We start from the raw sequence: 21,782 nt of genomic DNA, 5'->3' as shown, positions 1-21,782 counted from the left end.
CAAAATTAATTTTAACCAAGCAATCTGCTGCTTAGAATTTGTAACACAAATGGAAACAGCTCAACAAGAACAAAGTTAACAATATTATTTAAGCAATTATAATGAACAAAAGTATTCTTAAGTCCTGTCACTTGTAAGAACAAATGAACTTCCTAAAATTTTACCAGCATGAAAACAGACACAGAGCAATCAATATGAAACTTTATAAACACTGAAGTAACAGATCTGTAATGGAGGGACAAAATCAATAATGAATCTAAATGAATTCAAGCCCTCTGACTTCTCAGGGTTTGCTACAAAACTGAAGGAGGTTTCTGTTACCCAAGTGGTAATTCCTGTTCATGTGTTTCATGAGATGATTGATGAAGGGCTTGGTGAGGCCTTTGCTGTGGTCTCTATAAATGGGATTATTTACTGTAAAACTGCAATTATCTCCTGCTAATCCCAACATCCTCCCTTATCTGCTCACCGTGAGCAGGGAGATACTGGGGACACTGCGTGGCACAAAGCTCCTGGCACTGCTTTGGGTCACAGAACAGCTGCTGAATTAAAGGAGTTACCCTAGAACAGGCATGTAGACACATTACCAAGTACAGGATAAAGATGCTATGTTAATAAACTAACTGGCAAAACCTTAAAAGTTTCATTTTTTTCATTTTTCAAAGTAAAAAGAGTTAAAAGTTACAGTTGCTGTGAGCCTGCAGCTCACCTGGGGTGCACAGTACAGGTATTTTCTGTCCCTGACCACATCAGCAGAACTTGCAACCACAGCCTGCCCAACCTACAAACCCAAACCATTTAATACTGGTCAAATCCCACACCATAATGAAGATAAACACAGATGTTAATCTTGAAATTGGGATGAGGGTTTGGCATTTCAAATAATAATATTAGGTCATGTAACAACTGAATTTAATATTTGTTAGTTAAGCCCAGTACTTATTTATAATGAAATGTAACAAAAGAATAGCAGCATTAAAGATGAATATTTAAAAAGTATTTAAGATTTTATGAGGCTTCCAAGTATTAATTATAAATGACCAAAAAAAAGTGTGAACAGTGCATAAATGGCAATTGTGATCATTGTAATGAATCATAAAAATTAATAGTACTTACTGTAATGACTCTAGTAATTATTAAGAGTTAAACCCAATAGTTCTTATAACCTAAGGAAAGTTAAGAGAATTGTATTTGAGAGTTATAACCTAAGGAAAGTTAAGAGAATTGTATTTGACAGTTAAATTTTTTCTGATTTTTAAGTGTTCTATGAACATGAACTTTCCTAAGTAACACAGTTGTGTTTTATTGAAGATTTAATTAAAATCAAAGTCGTGGGTGTGGCTTGGATCTGGTGCTAAATGGAGGATCACAAACTTCCATGGGAACACCTGCAAGAAAGAGAACAGAACCTGTTAAAGAAAACAGATCCCACCTGCATTCAAAAAAGAATCAGTTTAAGGTCACAGAAGGTTTTACACTGCCAGAATGTGGGGTCCTCTACACTTCTCTGCCACCCTGCTCCTCCTGCATTTTTGTCATGCAGTTCTCTCTGCCCAGCTAACTGAGCTGAGAAAAACTCAGACAAAAGATAAGTTTCTAATTACCAGTAGTAATTAGAAATGTGTGCTTTTCCACAAAATTGTGTCATGCATTCTATTGCATCATGAATTGGATTAGAAACGAAAGTGTTTGCAGAAAGGAGGTTTAGTCAATGTACCTTGTACTAAAAAATCATTGCCTTTCATCTGCTCACCTCAGCAAATGATAAACACTGAAATTCAGGCAGCTCTCAGTGATACTGAGGGATAAACTTGCCTCAGATAAATCTGCAATTCTATGAGTAAAGCTGGAAAAAACAAATGCAAGGGGAGACAACACATCCATTCTTTAATAAATAACTCTGAAATTAGCTGATTTTTGCCACTGTTATTACCTGCATGTAATAAACCAGGTGGAAGTTGCCTCTAACTTTCACCCTTTGCAATGGTATTTAGGTTACACAGTAGAAACTGCAGCAAGAAGAAACATGAGCACAGAAGGGCTCCAACAGCTTCCAACCAGCAGCTTTTCCACCTTTCTAACTGGAGGTAGTTCCACACTTTGAACTGCCCAATTACAAGGAAGTCTGTTTGTGCATTTTTGTCCATCATGTTGAGGATCCATTTAATGAGTTGCTTCTGTTCTGTGTTCTCTCGGCGTTGCTGTTTCTGTCCCATCTAAAACAGGAACAATCTCACTGGCATAACGTTCATTTTCCACAGTAGAGTCACCTGGGAATAATTTCAGGGCAACTTTGAAAAAAAAAATTAAATATTGGGATGATTAACCAGAAAGACAAGTAAATATTTCAATAAATTTAACAAGTTTGCAATTTAATTTAGTGGAGAAGATGCTGCCAATATGTAACTACAGCACATCTTTTATCTTGAACTTTACTTGGGGAATGAATGTATCTTCTGTTCAATATTACATTACAAGCCATGTTACTGAGTTTGGTATCCTCATCAGTGGAAAATGAAGCATTTTTTAACTGGAAATTTAATTATCATATGCATACTTTTTATTTTTTAATTATTAGCAACAGCAAATCACTGACAGCCCCAGTCTCACAAGTCATCATCTGCAAAGCCACACTGAGGATCCCACAGGCCTCTTCAAGTTGTGCAACATGTAGACAGTGATATATTAATACTTGCAAGTTTTGGGGAAAAAGTTTTGGAACAACACAGAAACTTTTAGGTTTTGTGTGAGTCAATTAATGAACTGAATATTTGCATGAACAACATCTGAAGATACATTATCACAGCTCTAGAAAATCAAGCTTTCAGATGAAGGTATTTACAAGATACCAAAAAGAAATTGTTTGCATGTAGGAAAACATTAATAAGCAGCAAAATCTAATTACTGCAAGAACATAAACACTGCAGCTGTGACACTTCTCTCTAACCATACCATTACAGCCTCACCAGTGAAAACAGAAGTGTCAATGCTAATGTAAACTCAGCTGCTGATATATATTCATTAGATTCAGAAAAGCTCCAACATTTCTTCCTCTCACCACGTCAAATTTTCTCAGTGCAGATACAATCTAATACAAAGGCTGAGGTTTAGGGACACCTAGGCCTAAGTGTGTCTCCATTCTTGTCTCTTACTGCACAAAAATCATCCCAAAGCATTGCTAAAAAGGGGGTTTAGGAACTCGAGCAGGGAACAGCCCAGGATGGTACCTGTGCAGAGACCCAACTCACATGACAAGAATTTCTGACACACATTAAAGCCTATTCTCAAGTATTCTTCCATTATTAGCTTCACTGTGAAACAGCAATGAAGCAGCAGGGAAGACTCAATGCCTTAGCCTTTTAGTCTTGATTCTAATTTACATGATTAAATTCTAACTTAGTCACTGATTACCTTCTGGCTTAGCACACTTCGGGTTCTCATGGATTTTATTTTTGCCTTTGCTTCCTTTTCTGGGTGTAGCAGTTTTTGCCCTCACCAATCCACGATTTTCAGCACGCTTACACATATTACTCTGTTAGCATAATGAAGAACAAATATATCAATCAAATATTAATCTGTGTAAGCAATTTAACAGACACAAAGCAAATATGGCTCTGACAGACAAATTCTGGAACACTTAGTGGAAGACTGACTTAGTTAACAACTTCCATAAAACTCCTGAAGATTTTCCAGAATATATATTAAAATTCTGCTTTAAAAGAACATTGCCATTTGGTGAGTATAAAATAAACTTTATCATCTTCTGGTTCCTGGATAAGCAATAAAGTTTCACATGTAAAATCTCTATGTGGAAAAAGGGTCACATTTACTTTAAAGTGTGCACAGTTAACCCAAAAAGAGAATATTTTCTCATTGCATATGGTTTTCAAGTGAGTAATAATTTCTTACTTTCCTTGCTGAATGGGTCCTAGCTGTCCTAAAAGTACTCTTTAAAATAAATTTTTCACTTCAGACTGAATTTATTCTGCATCACCACTGAAAATCACATTCCAGGCTCAAATGCTACATTTTGTTCTTTATCACAACATCCCTGAAAGTGACTGCTCTTACTTCACACTTCTAAGCAGTCCACGTAGAAAAGATTTATCAAGAAGATAGACTCATCCTTCCAGCGTATCCATTTCAATTTGTGAAAGATTTACCCTGGAAATAAGCACCACTACGCTATTTTAGTTGGACTGCAGTCACAAAAGTTTTTATTTTCTAAATGTAAATATAACCCCCAACTCTGTCTCACAACACCCCTACCAGAGCGAGCAGCATTTTCCCAGGAACTGAAATACCTGGTTACACGTGCAGCTGCACTGAGCACACCTGAAGCTCCTCTCCCTCCTGTGAGTCTTCCTGTGCTGAAGGAAAGCGTAGCGCTCGTGGAAAGCTGCCTCACAGTCCCTGCACTTCACTGCCTCTTCCATGTAGGAATGCAGATTCCTCAGGTGCACACCTGGACAGGTATTCAAAACAACTCGTTTCAATGGCAAGGGTTTTATTTTCAGAGTTTTGAACAATAGCCCTGAGTAATGCAAATCTTGTAGAGGAAAGCAAAAAAGAGCTCTCCATGCGCTCTGCAGTGGGGTGAAATAGACAAATCAGTTTAAGATTAAACAAAAGCTGCAGCAAGATGTTGTAACTTCCCAAAGAAATCAAGCAGTTATGAGCCTGAATCTTACTGATTTCAGTGGAAAGCGTTTAACAAATCAAATACTTAAAAAAAAAAACAGTTTTAACACAGAATTTTCATGTATTTCTGGAAACTTAAAATTCTATGTAGGTTTTTTTGTTACTGATCAGCTCTATTGCTACCAACACTACTTCTGAAAAAACAGGTCACAGTGCCACAGGTATCAAGCAAATAACAAAAAAGAAAAAGCTAAATACTTGCTACTTTGCATTTTAAACAAATTAAAACATCAACCACAAGATGTCACCACATCTCCTTGCAGGAGGAATTTACCTGTAAAACTACAAAGACATTTTACTTAAAATATTCTGTGATAATATCAAGTCAGCTATAACATATTTGGTGAAATTTTCTGAAAATTAGAGATGTCACCTCTCCTTATCTCTACATTTTGTTTTCAGTGTTTTCCTTTAAACTCACCCAAATCACTTTTTCGGGAAAGGAAAGTACTACAATGTGGACATTGATGTTTTGGCACATTTTCTCCATGCTTCTGTAACACATGGATTTTCATGGTACCACTTTGAGTGAATCTGGCTTGGCAAACGTAACATTCATAGCGTTTTTCACCTATTGAAAAGAAATTAAAACAACATATGCTTAGAAACTCTACTTATTTGATATAAATTCAAATTCCCACTAAATCCAACATCCATGTTCTAACAGCAACAGTCTCTAGGTCAACCAAAAGTTAATATTAGCTGACGGTGCACAAAAGGCCAAACAAGACTCCAGAAGTTTACATAACTGATTGCAACACAAAATCTTGGATTTCTGAGTCCACAAGTCAAACTGCTGAAGCATAAAGCCATTTATAATTCTAAACTAGGAATCAGGGATTATTTTAAATTATCATCTATTCTTCCTTGAATACTTCATGTACAAAAATGCAGAATTATCTTCAAATATACAAGGAGAGAAAGTCAACGCAGTAAAACATCATGATAAGAGTGACACACCATCAGCCATTGATAATGGTGGGAATGGAAATTAGGAAGTTATTTTCTTGCCTTTTTTCCCCAAAAAAGCCACATCAGGTGTGACTATCATTGAAAATTACATCAACACTGGCAACTGGCACAGCTTTGAACCAACTCCAGACTGGTTCTGTGGAAGAAGTCCTTGCCAAGAGTTGAACTCTTGTGGTTGGACTCTTGTGGTTGACTCTCATAAAAAATAATTCAGTTTAATTGCACCAAACTGTCTCAAGATATGAACCAATGCGTGACAAGTGGGGATATTTGGAAAATTTGATTCAAACCACGCTGTCATACTCTGATTCAACCCAAAGCATTAATCAGAGCACAAATTACATATCATAATTGAGCCAAGTTAAACCCTGAAATATAGGATTGATACCACTGCCCCTGAGATGACTTGCTCGTTATGGAGTTATGACAAGAACACACTGCTTTCAATATTCAAGCAATTTAATTCTTTGTTGACCAAATTACTTGCTGGCAATCTGGGGTCACAACAATATCCATGTTCTGAACAAATATTTAAAAATCCCTCATAGATACCTCTCCATGTAAAATCAACTAATTGAGAAATAGAAGTGACAACTTGACCCACAGAAAATGAAATCTTTTTCTAATGTAAAAGAAGGTTAGAAGGAACAGCAAGACTAACTACTGTGATTCCAACTGCCAAATCCAGAACACTGAAAGAGAACATGTTTTTACTCCAAATCACAATTTCATTTTCAGAAAATGAAATCTTTTTCTAACATAAAAGAAGTTTAGGAGGAACAGCAAGACTAACTACTGTGATTCCAACTGCCAAATCCAGAACACTGAAAGAGAACATGTTTTTACTCCAAATCACAAATTTAAAAAGGGCTAATTTTGAGGCTGAAATGAGATTGGTCTAACCCTATGAATATTAAGGAGCTGAGGCCCTGGACCTGATCATTAGCCCAGAATCCCACCTGTGTGAGTTACCATGTGCCTTTTCAGTTTGTAGGCATCTTTGCTGGCATAGCTGCACAGGTGACAGGGGTAGGGCCTCTCTCCCGTGTGCGAGCGAACGTGGCGCCTCATCTTGCTGGCCTCAGACAAAAAAGAGAGATTTTCTAAAGTAACATCTACATTAGAGATATATTTAATTAAAATGCAAGAAATTTTACATATTGTACCTACTGCAATTGAAAACACTGCATTAATCCCAGAATTAGCACTCTCACATCCGTGCAGCCTGTTGTGGTTTTAGGACACTTCTGCACCCTTTCCCCATATTAACTTACTTTCATATTTAGGGTCCACATCAGCAAAATGGGAAATTTTATAATAAAAACTAAAAAGATAAAATGTAAAAAAGAGGATACCTAGTAATGTCAGACTACTTGGATATACCAAACATAAAATTATTTGAAAATACTCAGGAAAATAAATGGAAGACCAAACTCATTATCCAGAGTCTATTCACCTTCAATTACCAATGAGACACCTTAGTTACAAAGTTTAATTCAATTCTACTTTTTTAATGCTGTTTTTCTGATACACTCTACATAAATATTGTAGGTATGTGATTAGGAGTTATCAAATGTTCAGTTCCTCCATTTATGAACACAATTAATGAATTCACTGCTAGATTCCTTTAAATCTACACTATTATTCACTTAAATAAAATTAAACATGACTGCCAACCTTTGATACACAAAAGTCAAGTAATTTGCATGGCAGCACTGGAGAGCTCTTTCAGCTGTCTTCATTCAGGTAAAGCTTACAGGAATGTGAGTTCTGTAAGAGCAGTGAATGCTGAATAACTCCTTATTGAAACAAGGGAAACAATAGGGTGATTTAGTATCAGCTGTCAGGCTTTTTAAAGATGCAAGCTATCAAAAATCTAATTATTAAGATAAGGTGCATGGAATAAAGTTCAGGATTGCTTACAGCTTTAGATCTGGACACAGCACAAATTCAGATACTGAACACCCACTAAACTGTGACAGTGATTCAATCTCAGATGCATTTCTGAAAGCCTGTGCACCCAATTCAATTGCAATTTCCAAGTGCACCCTTAAGCAGGCTCTAAGGTATTTTATTCTTGATGAAGAAAATTCTAGTCCTGGAAAAAACCCATACAACATCAACAATACATGAACTTCTTTTTAAACATTAGCTAGTATTGTCCTACAGTACATGAACTCAGTGTAAATGAGGACCAAATATGCTTTTGTAGGACCAAAATCACACAAACACATTGTCTAGCAGCAATTTTAGAACAACAAAAGAGAAAAACCTCTTATAATGCAACTAGTTAAAAAAGCCCTAAATAATTGTATGAATATTAATTTGGAGCAACACATTTGCAAATAGTATATGGACAAAGTAAGGGTTCCAGGAATTCAGGTTGCTTGTTCCTTTTTTGCAGGATTATGGGGATGAAATGCACACAAATGAAATGTAATGCAATGTAATGTAATGTAATGAAATTAAATGAAATGTAACGTAATGAAATTAAATAAATGCATGGCACTACAAAGTTGTAGCCATCAGCCACCTTGCAGTAACACTGAAGCACCATAACAGATAAACACAATCCATCAGTGTGTCCAAGGCCATCAGCAGAGCCTGGACTTCTCATGGTTAAAAATCTGGGCAAAAATTGTATGTACATCAAAATCTTGGCACATGAAAACCTTCACACCCTCCCAAAAGTTTCAGTAAGGCTGTACTTACTTCTACACTAGAGTATTCACATATTGTGCACTTGAAAGGCCTCTCCAAAGTGTGTTTGTACCTCCTGTGTCTTGAAAGCTCCCCTCGGGTCACAAAGGCTGTGTCACACTCACTGCATTTATGGGGCTTGTTCCCTGCAACAATACACATGAGACTTTTATTCAACACCACAGCAATGTGATTTGTCTGCCTTACATCAACATGCTGAATTTTTTAATAGAACCTTTTCTGATATTCTGATTTTTTACATACAATAAATCATAGAATGATTTGGGTTGGAAGGGACCTTAAAGCTCATTTTGTTCCACTCCCTGCCATGGGCAGGGACACCTTCCACTCTGCCAGGCTGCTCCAAGCCCGGGTCAACCTGGCCCTGGACACTTCCAGGGATGGGGCAACCACAGATTCTCTGGGCAACTTGTGCCAGTGCCTCACCACCCTCCCCGTAAAGAATTTCTTCCATATATATGTACACAGTAAGTTTATTATAAACACAATTTATCACTTTGCTTCATATGTTTATATAGCAAAATGAAAACATCACAGAAAATTCTATTCTGCATGCAGGAATGAAGCACAGCTGACAAGAATTGTAAGAATGGTACTTAACAAAATAAACAAACACACACACACAGAGTTCCTAACTACAGACCATGTCTTTTCAGTGCGGAACGCCACAGAAAATCAGAGGAATTTCTGAGCATAAAATGATCACAGAACACAGCTCTAAGGCAAAGCCACTTGCCTGCTAATTCAGTTTTGAAGACAGTATGTAACACAAAGGATTTTCAAGCCTTAGGTACCTGTATGTGTGTTCACATGGTTATGCAGCAGAGCTGCTGTACGGAAGGCCTTCGGGCAGAGGTGACACACGTGACGTTTCTCATCCAAATGGGTTTTCAAATGACACCTAAGACTTGGTAACTTGGCTGAGGTGAATGTGCAGAAAAAACAGTTGAAACATTCTGTTTCTCCAGGGTAAATCTTTCACAAAGACACATTTACACTGTACATGTCACAAAATAATGACTTTACTTTTTCAAAAAATGGTACCGATTTCTAAAGAGTCCCTTTAGTCTGGGTAAAACTACTTCGAAATTCTACATCAAAGGATTCATTAAGACTTAAGTGATTTGCCCCCAAAATTGTGTTAATTGTTAGTGATACAGTTTAGAATCTAATCCCAGGAAAACTAACTCCTACCCTTGCCCTCACTACCAAGACAGGAATGAGATTTCCTCTCTCGGTACCATCTGTAAGACTTACAACCCGTGCAACAAATTTCTTGATAACAACTACTTAGCACTAAGTAAGTTTATGCAAAGATTTGGAAATGGCAGGTTAAGCTATTCCCAGCTTTCTGGTGCTCCTGGATCTATATAGTGCATGTAAAAAAATAATGATGTGAAAGCCTCTTTAAAATTACTGGTTGAATTTGAGGGGAAAAAAATCAGTTCTTTGGTGAAGTCATAGAATAAAGTTTGGGGCACAAGAGTAATGAACTTCTTTTGAGACTACCAAGTTAAGATTAAATGTGCAACACTTCCAGTTATGAAGAAGATTTGAAACTGTGAAATGGCAAATACGTCATATTTGAAGAGTCTTTCCAGAACAGTTGTCTCAGCTCCCAAGTGTGCTCTCTGTAATGATTTTCATGCTGAGACCAAAATCCATTTTATACAATGCTTTATACCACACAGAGATGTGCAGATAACACTTCATTTCAGTAAAAGCAAACAAAACCACTTTATTGTCATTTATTCATTATGGATTCATGCCCACACAAAGGAACATTGTTAGCTTTGTTAAAACTGCTCAAATGTGCTTCCTATAAAGGCTGTAACTGAAACAGGGGACATTAGCAATTTGTACAGTATCCATAGAGAACCCCAGCCAAGATACCTTAACTTCCAGATACAACACACACATTTACAGACTCAACATCATTGATGTCATCCAATTTTTACAGTACACACACAGTTTCTAGGGAAACAGATGCTCATCTGTTCTCTTCTGAATCAGTCCTTAACTTCTGTAACATACTTTCAGATTTCTAACATCTTAAATCAGCCATTTTCTGTTACTCTTATTTAGGTTCTGGGAAAGGCTTTGCTGACAGGTATTGATTGATTGGTAAGTGCCCACCACCCTCTGCTAGCAATGTGGAATCACTCTAAGCTCAACCATAAACCCTCAAACAAGCACATTTTGAAGCTGAATGAGTGGATCAAGACACTAAATAAATTACTAGGTTTATTCAAAGGCACTTATACAACATTAACTTTGAAATCTCCCTGGAGGTTTCAAATACCACACACTGTTCAAAAGACCATTTATTTCTAAATGCCATCCAAAATGTCTCTCCTGAACACAAAGCAGATGACATCAGCCTGAACAAGATCTTCGAGCACTTAGGGATGAAGGTATTACTTCTTCTTCCAAATTTCCACAGAATGTTAAGACTTAACCTAATCTAAACAATTACCACTGTGAGTATTTAATGCAAAACTTCAACCTCAGCTCAAAATCTTACTTAACATGGCTTATCTAAAAATTAACTACAAAGATTATTAACTTTTTACCTTTTTCCTGATGTGGAGCACAAGCCTCAAATTTTAGATTCTTGAGATTTCTTACAACTGTTTGTTCTGATGCAGTTGGATATTCCTGCTCTTTACTTTTATTGAGTAAGTCTGACAAATCATCACCCCCTTTGCAGCTCTGACTCTCTGTTTCCTCAACAGTGGAAAAAACTTCCTTTCCCTCCTCCTCTTCACATGGGCTCAGTTGCTGGATGTTATTTTCAAATGCAATGGCATCATTATCTCTGTCAATCTATTTTAAAAAGGAATATGTTTTACAACTTTCTCAATTAAAGGCAATTGCTAGTGGCAAATCAACTGAGCAGTCAACAAAATGCAAGCCACCAATTCCTTCTGATTTTCAGTCTTACATGTGATGGACAAAATTTGCATTTAGCATACAGCAGCCTAACTGGCAAGTTACACTTAAGTAAGAATAATTACTAAAATTATGCTCTCCCTCTTCAAAATTTTATATAAAATTTCAGAGCATCATTTTAAGATTGCAGCATTGAGAACACAGGAACACGTATCTTTAAAGAAAAGATTTAAAACTTCATTTCAGTACTTTTAAAAGGAAATAAGAACTATACCCCACTTTTTAACAAATTTAGGACTTCTGCAGGCTAATTGTAATGCCTTCTTTGTCATATAGCAATTAACCAGGTTGTGATACTTCTTGCATTAGCTAGACTCAAATATGGCAATATGACCTACCTTAGAAATTATCTAGTGATGCATGAATTTTATAAGAAAAAAATGTAGTATTTAATTGTAAAACCATTATGATAACTAGCACAGAACAAAACAATAGTGTTGCATGTTCTTTTTAATAAATTCATTTCAAATGGGACTGTATTACATAACCAGCTTTAACAATGACTGAAGGATTGAACTAACTGAATTAAGGAGAAAAAGGGAAATTCTGTAATGCCACGTAAGAGATGGAGGCTGTCAAACAAATAGTACCAAACTGATGAACTAAATTAAAAACTTGTCTGAATTTCAACAGTTAAATATCATCTCGGTATCTTCTTGATAATCTGGGTCTTCTAACTCAGAATATTCTCTGAATCTAGAAAGTCTAAACTTCTAGTTTGTCCTTTTAAAAATGAGACAAAATTATAAAAATATGTACAGGGGACTGGATACTTAAGCCCAAGAAATAACGCTTAAGTCAGAACCAAACTGGTGTGATAGCAGAAGCTAACAGGGAACAACATATCTCTAATTCCACCTCACCAGAACTTGTACCTCCATCAGGAGCGTGTCTGGTGGTTTCCCTGCCGCCTTGCTTCCTGCACTCTTTTCTTGCCCTTCTTTGTGCAATACACGGATCTGCGCCAGCTCCCAGTCATGGAACACGCAGGGCCAGGCCCATGGGGGGCACCGGGCTCAGCCCGGGCAGCGCCCCCGGCCCGGGCAGGGCCCTGCGGGCTCCCCGCACACACCGGCGGTGGGCTCGGCGTTCTTCGCCTCCTCGGGACACGGATCAGGGCCCTGCGGGCTCCCCACACACACACACCGGCGGTGGGCTCGGCGTTCTTCACCTCCTCGGGACACGGATCAGGGCCCTGCGGGATCCCCGCACACACACACCGGCGGTGGGCTCGGCGTTCTTCGCCTCCTCGGGACACGGATCAGCCCCTGCGGGCTCCCCACACACACACACCGGCGGTGGGCTCGGCGTTCTTCGCCTCCTCGGGACACGGATCAGGGCCCTGCGGGATCCCCGCACACACACACCGGCGGTGGGCTCGGCGTTCTTCGCCTCCTCGGGACACGGATCAGGGCCCTGCGGGATCCCCGCACACACACACCGGCGGTGGGCTCGGCGTTCTTCGCCTCCTCGGGACACGGATCAGGGCCCTGCGGGATCCCCGCACACACACACCGGCGGTGGGCTCGGCGTTCTTCGCCTCCTCGGGACACAGGCCCGGCGGACGCGTGTCCCGTCCGCAGTGCGCTCCCGGCCCCGCTCCTCGCCTCCGCTGGGGTCAGCCTGGCCTCGCCACCCTTTCGGGCCTGGTTTCTCCTGCAGCCCTACGGCCCCGCACGCTGCGGAGCGATGCTGTTCGAGGTTAAACACGAGGGCACGCCACGGGCGTTCAGGAGCAGCCCCAGCCCTGCTCCTCGCCCGGGGCTCCCCCGGCCCAAGGCCCCTCTCGGCCGCTGCGGGCGGTTCCCCCGCAGAGAGCTGGGTCCCCCCGGGCTGCCCCTCGAGGGGAGGCGGCAGGGAAGGGGCTCCGCGCCTGCCGTGCACCTCGGCATGGCCGCCCTCTGCCCCCCTGTGCCGCTCCCTCAGCAGCGGCTGGTGCGGGAGCCCACTCGTGGGTAGCAGCTTTTGGGGAACAGCTGCTTCTCACCTGTTAATTCCTTACAAAACGCAAAGCCCCGAACCTGCGCGGGTTTCCCTCCCAATGCACCAGGTGCCCGGTGCTCCTCGGTCCCCACGCACGGCAAGTCCTGTCAGAGCCGCTGCCCTTTTCTCACCCTCTGAGCGAAGACGAAGATCTCTCGGCCTTAATTGTACGCTCTTAACCTTCTGCTCCCACTTGGCTGAGCTCAATTGGTTTCTCCACTTGGGAAATATCTGAAGCACTTGCTGTGTGTCTGCGACGGAAAGCCTCCAGCCGGGAGCCCTGTGCTGGAGTGCCGCTGAAGGGCCGCCTGATGCTGCCGCCACAGAAGTGTTGTACAAAATTGGCTCAAGTGGCTTTGCAGAGGCAGTGGAGCGATGTATAAGCATCACTACACTGTACCTTAGGCCAGGATTGGTTATTCAGTGAGAACGAGTTGAAATAGTTCTTTCTCCAAAGGCATTGTGGAAATGTCTTTGAGGTAAACTTGCACTTTTTGAGTGACTTAACATTTAATCTTGTGTACCCTTCTAGACTAGTAATTTCCAGCCATCAAACATTTTATAAAACCCACTTACTTTGAATACTCTATTATATGCCAGTGCAGACGTTAGATTTGGAGCTTTACCTCTAAATATTAGCTCGGTGCATTGCAGGGTACAGCACATTGCACAGGGACTGCAGCCCAGTGTGGTCTGGATCCTGTTAAACTGAATTATCAAACACTAATCAAAGCCCCAAACCAAGTGGTGGCTTTCCTTGTCTGTGGAAGTAACCACAGTACAACTGGCATTTATGAAATATCTGTAGCACAAACAGCAGCCCACTCCACTGGCCTTTGAGCAGTACCCTCAGATGAGGTGGCGTTATTAGACCTCATCCTCAGAGACATCAACTGAAAATCCCATAAACACCCTTGACAACAACCACTCCTATCCACAGTTCTATAAAATCTTAAATGCAAAAATAATACAACATGTTTACATTTAACAACTGCAAGTTTAGTCATAACTATTCTACTGCTTGAAATCAACAAAAATCCAAAGCAATTATTTAAGGCTGAATATCTATTCCAGCAATTTAGTGCTGATATTTTGGTTAGACACCACATTATTCATCATCCACAAATCCACGGGCTCTCAAAACTAAAGATCAGGATGCAGAGTACACAATATATTCACATAATTAGGCTGCCAGTGACTGTGGCCAGAGATTTTACTTCTTACACATTTCTAAATCTTTTCAAGTTGCTCCATATACTGTGCAATTATGATAGTTGAAGGGCACTGTAGAAAAAAAGTTGTTATAATAATACACCATCCTTTAGGTTGTTTTAATGAGGTTTTCTGCACTTCAGCAGTCATCAACTTCTAAGAGCTGTCCTGCCTTGCACTTCTGCATTATTAATACCAGCACCATCCATGCAGCTACAGTAAAGGTCTGTCATTATTTCCATTATTAACGGATATTTCCAAGGATTTATAGCTCAAATGCAGAATAGCCCTTCAGTTCATTTTTTTGCTGAATTTAAAGGAACCACTTGGATCAGCAATCTACGAATTCAACCAGTTTCTGAGTAGGTTTTGACACACTAGAGGTTAACAGCTCCATAATGGCCATTATGGTGTGTTGTGTGAACAGTCTCCAGTTACTGCTGCTGCTGCATTGTCTATCTCTAGCTGCAATCAAGCTTCTACCCATTCCTCTGGGAGTCTGGTTCTTTCTAACACATCAACAGCCTGCATGAAAAGTCCATCACGAAAGAATAGAGATGTATTTTATATTTTAAGTAATAATTATACTTTGGGGGGTAAACGTTCAGAATGAATTATTGTTTGTTAGGAGTATTTCATCAGGAGCATAAGGAATTTAATGTAGGCACATTTTCTTGTGCTTAAGTAACATTGCATAAAGAAGCAAAATTCAGCCACAAAATTGCAGATAAATTGCTGATAAGAATCTACCAGTGCATGAAAGTGAATACATGGACAAGTAAAATCCTCAATCAGCAGAATAAATTTCCTTGGCTGCACTAAGGAAATACAGCAAACTTTGTTCTGATCTGCGGTTTTACACCCAAGTATAAACAGTGCAGCTGATTTTTTAAAGTAAAATACTGGGTTATCTGTTCAGATTGTCAGTCTTAAATCTGAATAATGTCTTTTATAATATTTAAGATGTTTAATGGATGCTAGGTGGAGCTGTCTTTTTTAAAAGTTCTATTGCCATATACATAAAGCATATTTGACCTTGAATGTCGTTCAAGGTTTGCTTCCCTTACTGTGTTTCAGAAACTCACTTTGGATGACTGCAGAGGCTGTTTATCCATCCTCTCTAGTGATGATGCTTTGCACCTCCATCACAGGTTCTAAACTGCAGTCCTCTGATGCCAATGGAAGGATTGCCATCAATTTAACAGGGCTTGGAATTAGGCCCAGAATAGATAACTATGTGAAGCAGTGACAGTAGGATTTATTTACACATTTTTGACCTGTCCACAAACTGTAGAGTAAATCAGGAATGCTGCAGTGCACTTGAAAGAGAAAAAGGAAAAATAAAGAGACTAAAGATAAAACCCCAAAACAAATAGGTTCATATTTAACCTCCAATGCTCATAATTGTTTCATTTATGACACTCCACCTTGTAGTTGAAACCTCTATTCTTCTCCAGAACATGACTCCTGTTAGTCTAGAAGAAAACCCAGTATTTGTTGTGACTTATTTTGACAGCTTTAATATCATTTTCCACCTGGCATCTGGAATGTTTTCCATTTTCACTTTCCACCAATGTCTCACTTTTGTTTCCAAGTAAGTGTCGCGTTCACGCCGCACCTGTCAGCGGTGTGTGTGCCTTAGCAGGGAGCTGCAAACACGCACGCCTTTCCTTTCCTCCTGCCCCAGGGACAATCACTACCTTCAGCACCTCTTTTGCAGTGAGATATTGCCCCTCTTAATAATGACAGCACCAGATAACCTCCTTCACACCATCACCTGCTTCAGAGAGAGCGGAGATACTTTTACAATCTTCTAATTCATCTGGCTTCTTTAAATGTTGCTCAGGTCTTGAAGCTGTCACTAAATGGTTGAAGTCTTTTTGCTGTATTTTCTGGTGCTCCTTGTTCCTTTGGTGTCCCACTTTCATAAATAGGAAGCATTTCTTCAGAGACCACCAAAAACCTTAATTAAAAAAAAAAAAAAAAAAAAGAAAGCACATCAGCTAATGAGTGAGATAAAAAGTTATGTTCTTTTTGATGATGTTCTAAGCAGCTGAATCTTGCAGATTCAGAATTAAGACAGTGCTTCAGTACTGGCCTTGAATATTCTCAGGAGAAAATATACAGTTTCATCACTTGGAAAGAAGAATATTACTTATTTTTTATTTCCCCCCCCCCAGACCTCTGGTTTGGAGATGGAAGCTACAGTTTATTTTAGCAGACATCACTTAGGATTTAGATCTGACTTGGATTTCTTGCCTGCCCCAAAGAACACAATTCTCCCCTCCCTATTGCTACAGTCTTATAAAAAACTAGTCAGACCTCATACCCAGGAACATCAGAACATACAGTCCTACTTGTTTCCTTGCTGAATCCCTGAAACAGAGAGAAGATGGGAGCACAGCAAAGCAAAGCCAGATGGAAATCATGCTGGAGGGTACTGATTGACTAGTGTCTAGGCAGGCTATAAATTACCACTTCTCATGCAAAGATGAGGGTGAGCAGAGCTGCAGAGCTGTCTCTGGGCACAGTGCTTGGACTGTGCTGTTCATGCAGGATCAGCTAAATTCGGGTTGTGCCTAAGGCGTGGGGAAAGCCAGGCTTTGCTCTCTCTCCAATGCTCATCTTGACTTACAGGAGACAAATCATTTCTGTAAATATGAGTGATTCTTGCAGCAGAACAAAAGCAACTCCTATTAAATTAAAAGACTTAATGCTTTTAAGTATCGTCTATGCTCTTAAAATCCTGCTCCATACTGTAAATTATTATAATTATATAGCATGACAAAAAACCAAGACCTAATAGAGTAGAAATGTGGGATATATAAAAGGGGAAGTATTTAACATAAGCTTATTGGACCTGAAAGTACCAGGGATGATTGATTGCTTAGACACAAGTCAGGGAAGTGGTCTAAAAATTATTAACCATAATTCCAATTTGTCTATTAACTGTTTCATCTAACATTATGATATATTTAGAAACAATCCTGCCATCCACTAATACACAATTTGCTCCTTGTGGCAAACAGCAGAGCTGCGTGCCTGGATCTGTTTGGAAGAAAGATGTTTATTGGGAAGCATGTCACTTATTCCATTTCAAAAGACATTAGTGTGGTTATACAGTTAACTACACCTCAGTGGTTTCTACTGTTTTTACAGAATACTCTTTAATCCAACAGATAGCAAAGAAAGTTTTTAATACAACTTGCCTTAGTTAGTTATTACAGGTTTCTGTTGCTGTTTGTGCAAGGGTGGAAGAGTTAAAAGTTTAAAAGGCAGAAAGTTTTCCTCTTGTTTTGACTAAACTGGGGGAAACGTGCTGGAGCTGTGCAGAATTTGATTGCCAAACACAGATAGAAGATACACAGTGAGAAAAGATAGTAAAGGTTTAACCCAGCTGATGTAAGAAACAAACTCCAAGGATGCCCATGTTTCCTTCTTTTATCGCACTGTTAATCTTTAATCAGGAAAACAGTTCTGAGAACAGCTCTTTGTGCACAGCTGAACAGACACCAAAATTTGGAAGTTAATAGGATCACTGAAGAATGAGACTATTAAATGATTGTCCTAATAAATCTGTGAGTGAGATGTACAAACCCAGAGGAGTTCAAATTCTGCTTCCACGTGCAGCAAGTACACATTAAACCTTGCAAAATCAGCAGTAAGGAGGCGGTTGGTGGGTTCAGAAGAGCAGTGGGTTCCTGTGCACTTTTTTTCCAGCTCAGATAACAAATCCTTTTGGGCATTAAACTTCTTGAGGACTCCAATCAACTTCTTAATTCAAAAATCTAAAGAAATCAAGAAAATTTAAGGGAGAATTTAACAACTTGCTTATTAGTGTCACTTCACTGAACAGCAGGTGGTGTAGTCCATGATATTTATCGGCAGAAATACCTTAAATCTTAGTTTTCTGCACTGCTACAATGTTGAACCATCACTTAAAGTCCACAACCAGATAGCCCCAGGCCTCTCCATCAGGAACTGGTAATGGAAATACAGTATAGCAGGCTTAGTTGTACATCTTTTCTGCTCCTGTAAGAAACAAAGTCAGTCTTATAGTCCTTGTAACTTAAACATCAAGATGAGGCAGTGTCTAGAAAGCAGATGAGAATACCTGGGTGACACGTTTTGTGAATCACGGTTATTACTCCATTCAGAGCTGCCTCTACAAACTGAAACTCTCTTGATCTGTCATTCATATCCATCTCTTGTTTAAGGTTTTCTGGGCAGAGAACATCTATGCTTCACCTAAAATAAAAAGGTACTTAGTGCTATTTAGAGCAAATAACTGAACTCTACAAGGTTAGCAAGTTAGCCTGGGGTTTTTAATTTTATTTGTAGAATGCAAGTTGATTGCCATCCATTTGTACATAGTGGTTTGGTCACACACGTAAGAAACTTCTCTTTACAGAAACAGCACATACATCATCCTGAATCAGTAAATTTGGAAACAGCACATATATCATCCTGAATCAGTAAATTTGGAGACAGATGGTCAGTCAAAGATGCATGTATAGCAGTCAGAATTCTGTCTTCCTAAAAGCATAAGGAAAAAAAAACATTATTTCCAGGGTCCCGTTGAACTCCTGGTCTCTTAACTGAGTGTTGTTTGTAGAAATAATCATAATTGTGGCATTTGTCTGGTAGGAACCATTTACACTGACCAAACAAAAGTGCCTTTACATTGAAAAAATCCCATTGTTGTCCACTGATGTTGTCTTATGCTTCTTAGAATGGTGCTAAGCAGAAGTGTACAGTATGTAGGATTTCACCTGACCTGTTAACACTTACATAAGAATTTTCCAGTAAACAGAGGATTTGTTACAAGGATTATTGGTTTTTGTGCAATGTTGATTTTCCTCCAGCTGCCAGGTTCAAGAACCAAAAGGTATGTAGTGCTTGACATAGGCACATTTGCCTTCTGACCTTTAGATGTAGTCTGGCTTTCATTTCTGCGTAATCAGCTTTTCTATCCTGTTGTTTGGCTTTTAGTGTTATAAAATGCTTGAAATATTAATCAAAGCTGTTTTCCTGGGGAAAAAGTATGGAACAAATCTCACTTGAAACAGAAAACACAGGTTGCTACTTTTGGGTTGCTAATAAAGGAGAAAACAGTTTATAGTAAATGCTTTTAGTTTCAAGTAAGAACTTACAATTTGCATTACAGTAACCTAGAGAGAACCCAGCAAGGACTGTCTGTGGCACAGACAAAAATGAGAAGAGATAATGATCATGTTTAATTAGGTTTTAAACTTCTCTAGCTGGGAACTATCAACCAAACTAGCAGACTTCATAACAGGGAGAAATTGGAATTGTCACCTCCCAGCCCCCTTCCTAGGAGATAATAAAGGCTTGGGGATGTAGTTACATGTCCAAAGTCAAATGGGAAGTCCATAGCAGAGGAAGAAACAGAACCTAAACCTTCAAAATCTGCCTCACTCTTAATGGTTAAAGCCATCCTTCTTCAAAGGAGTCGACTCAAGAAGGACGTACAAAACTGTGACCAGTGGGTCAGACTGCATGTAAAACTGGACTGAAGCATTGAGGGGAGAGCAAAGGTACATGGGAGAATTTAAAGAAAAGAGAAAAAGCCCATTGCACAGGTAGAGCTGGGTAACCCTGAAAGGACAACTGCCAGCACAGTGCTGCTAGCAGACAAAGCATCACAGAGAAATAATGAACGGCATGCAAGAGGAAGGAGCCAGGGTTGTCCCATCCTAGAGAAAATAAACAAATTTAGAATATAAAAAGGTGCTTCCATGTCATTGCTTTAGGCCTGAGGAGGTGAAGTCTCTGTAAGAGGGCACAGTTAGCAGAACACCAGTCATCCACAGTAACTCTTGAACAAGAGGTGCTTGAACTCATGTACAAGGATTTGTCTGTTCCCTACCCAAGTAGGAAGCAGGAAGTCCTTGACAGCTGCAAACACACACCTCTGTGGTAAAGAGATTTCCCTCCAGCAAGGGTAACCATTTTTATTTGCAAACTGGATTTGGAGCCATCTGAGCTTTGTGGGACTGAACAGAGCAGATGCTGAAAGGTAAAGGGAAGCACTAACCTTTTGCTGACTGGTTTTCACGCTGGGTAGTATGGTTTGTCCCCTTCTCTCCTGGCTGTGGTTCTGCTGTTCATCCAGCAAAAAAAACCAACAGTAACCATGCAAAAATCATAATTCTGTTGTGGCTAAGGTAAAATCAGTCAAAGTCTTGGTGGGCCTAAACTCTCCAAATGACTAAGACCTTCTGCAGCAGATGAGAAGAGCTCCTAAGGTAACAGAATTACACATACCTGGCCACTGGTCAGGTACCAGTGCCTACAGAGCCCATTACTCACATAGTCACACTGAGGGTGTGACAGGGTTTTTTTAAAAAAATGACAGTATTCCTTTAGGGAAGAGTCCCCAGATTAGATTCACACCTCAAGAAATGGCCCTAGAGGGGTGACTGCTTATCAAAGTTAAAATTACATGTCTCAATCCCATCTCCAGAGCTGAGCCTGTAAAAGTAAGCTAGAAAATAAAGTAATAATAACAATAATAACTATTTCATCTGTCAAAGCAGAACAACAAGCAAGAAACCAGTGTGCCCATGGTGTAATGTCAGCCTTGGCATGTACTGTGGCACAACCAGAACTTTCCCTAAAATATAGCTCAGGATTGAGCACTTGAGCTGATACTAAATGAAGCATCAAAGGTTAGTGACTTTGTTTAGAGACTTTAAACAAGCACCAGTGCATCTTCCTGGCTGCTGAAATTTGCTTCTATTTGTTTTGAGAAATATCTGTTGTCAAGCTGAAAATGCTGGACAGGTTAATGGAAGTACAGTCTAATCGTGATAAATCTGGGTATTTTTTCCCACTCCTCTGCCATCGGAACAAGCCACCTCATTTTGAACGCGGGCCAAAAAAACTACATTGCCTTTTGTAGGGATCCACAAACAGCATATCTTACAATCTGCCCAATCCTGTATGGGTTAGGGCTGGAAAGGAGGTGAGCAGGAGGTGAAGCGCTGTGTCCCCAGTTTGCTGCTACCTGTTGTGGCCGGTGGCAGAGGCTCAGTCTCACGGTTCACGCAGCACACGTGGAGGGGAGTGCACAGCACACGTGGCAGGGCCCCCTGCCCTCCTGCAGATGGGTCAGTGCCGAAGAGCTGCCTGCAAGAGAGGGGCTGTGAGGCGGAAATATCGCCCGGCGCTGCGCAGGGTCTGGAACAAGCACTTGGCTCGCTCACGGACTCTTTTGC

The 21,782-nt window shown here is 39.9% G+C and overlaps 1 protein-coding gene and 1 long non-coding RNA gene across 7 annotated transcripts; both read right to left on the bottom strand.

Annotated features, from left to right (window-relative positions):
* Nucleotides 1–2,076: 2,076 nt before the first annotated feature.
* CTCFL (CCCTC-binding factor like) lies at nucleotides 2,077–13,157 on the bottom strand. Of its 4 annotated transcripts, none has more exons than XM_053958762.1 (9): nucleotides 12,210–13,153; nucleotides 10,968–11,220; nucleotides 9,189–9,314; nucleotides 8,386–8,519; nucleotides 6,633–6,753; nucleotides 5,123–5,272; nucleotides 4,305–4,465; nucleotides 3,412–3,532; nucleotides 2,077–2,270 (listed from the first exon to the last, which is right to left on the bottom strand). In XM_053958762.1, the coding sequence occupies exons 1-9, from the start codon at nucleotides 12,225–12,227 to the stop codon at nucleotides 2,164–2,166; spliced, it is 1,191 nt and encodes a 396-aa protein (XP_053814737.1). In that variant the 5' UTR covers nucleotides 12,228–13,153; the 3' UTR covers nucleotides 2,077–2,163. The 4 variants fall into 4 exon arrangements, with proteins under 4 accessions (XP_053814737.1, XP_053814739.1, XP_053814736.1 ...); XM_053958764.1 differs by having other exon boundaries at nucleotides 2,077–2,216; XM_053958761.1 differs by having other exon boundaries at nucleotides 2,077–2,291; nucleotides 12,210–13,145.
* A 303-nt stretch (nucleotides 13,158–13,460) lies between these two features.
* Nucleotides 13,461–21,782, bottom strand: LOC128796788 (uncharacterized). 3 transcript variants are annotated; one of them, XR_008433897.1, is made up of 6 exons: nucleotides 21,572–21,782; nucleotides 20,600–20,665; nucleotides 18,656–18,789; nucleotides 18,436–18,573; nucleotides 18,139–18,329; nucleotides 13,461–16,504 (listed from the first exon to the last, which is right to left on the bottom strand). It is a non-coding gene; the product is annotated as an uncharacterized LOC128796788 (long non-coding RNA). The 3 variants fall into 3 exon arrangements; XR_008433898.1 differs by lacking the exons at nucleotides 20,600–20,665; nucleotides 21,572–21,782 and adding an exon at nucleotides 18,966–20,179; XR_008433896.1 differs by lacking the exons at nucleotides 20,600–20,665; nucleotides 21,572–21,782 and having other exon boundaries at nucleotides 18,656–20,178.

Source organism: Vidua chalybeata, chromosome 17 (assembly GCF_026979565.1).
Source record: "Vidua chalybeata isolate OUT-0048 chromosome 17, bVidCha1 merged haplotype, whole genome shotgun sequence".
Classification (NCBI taxonomy): domain Eukaryota; kingdom Metazoa; phylum Chordata; class Aves; order Passeriformes; family Viduidae; genus Vidua; species Vidua chalybeata.
This window is presented reverse-complemented; position numbering and strand designations above follow the sequence as displayed.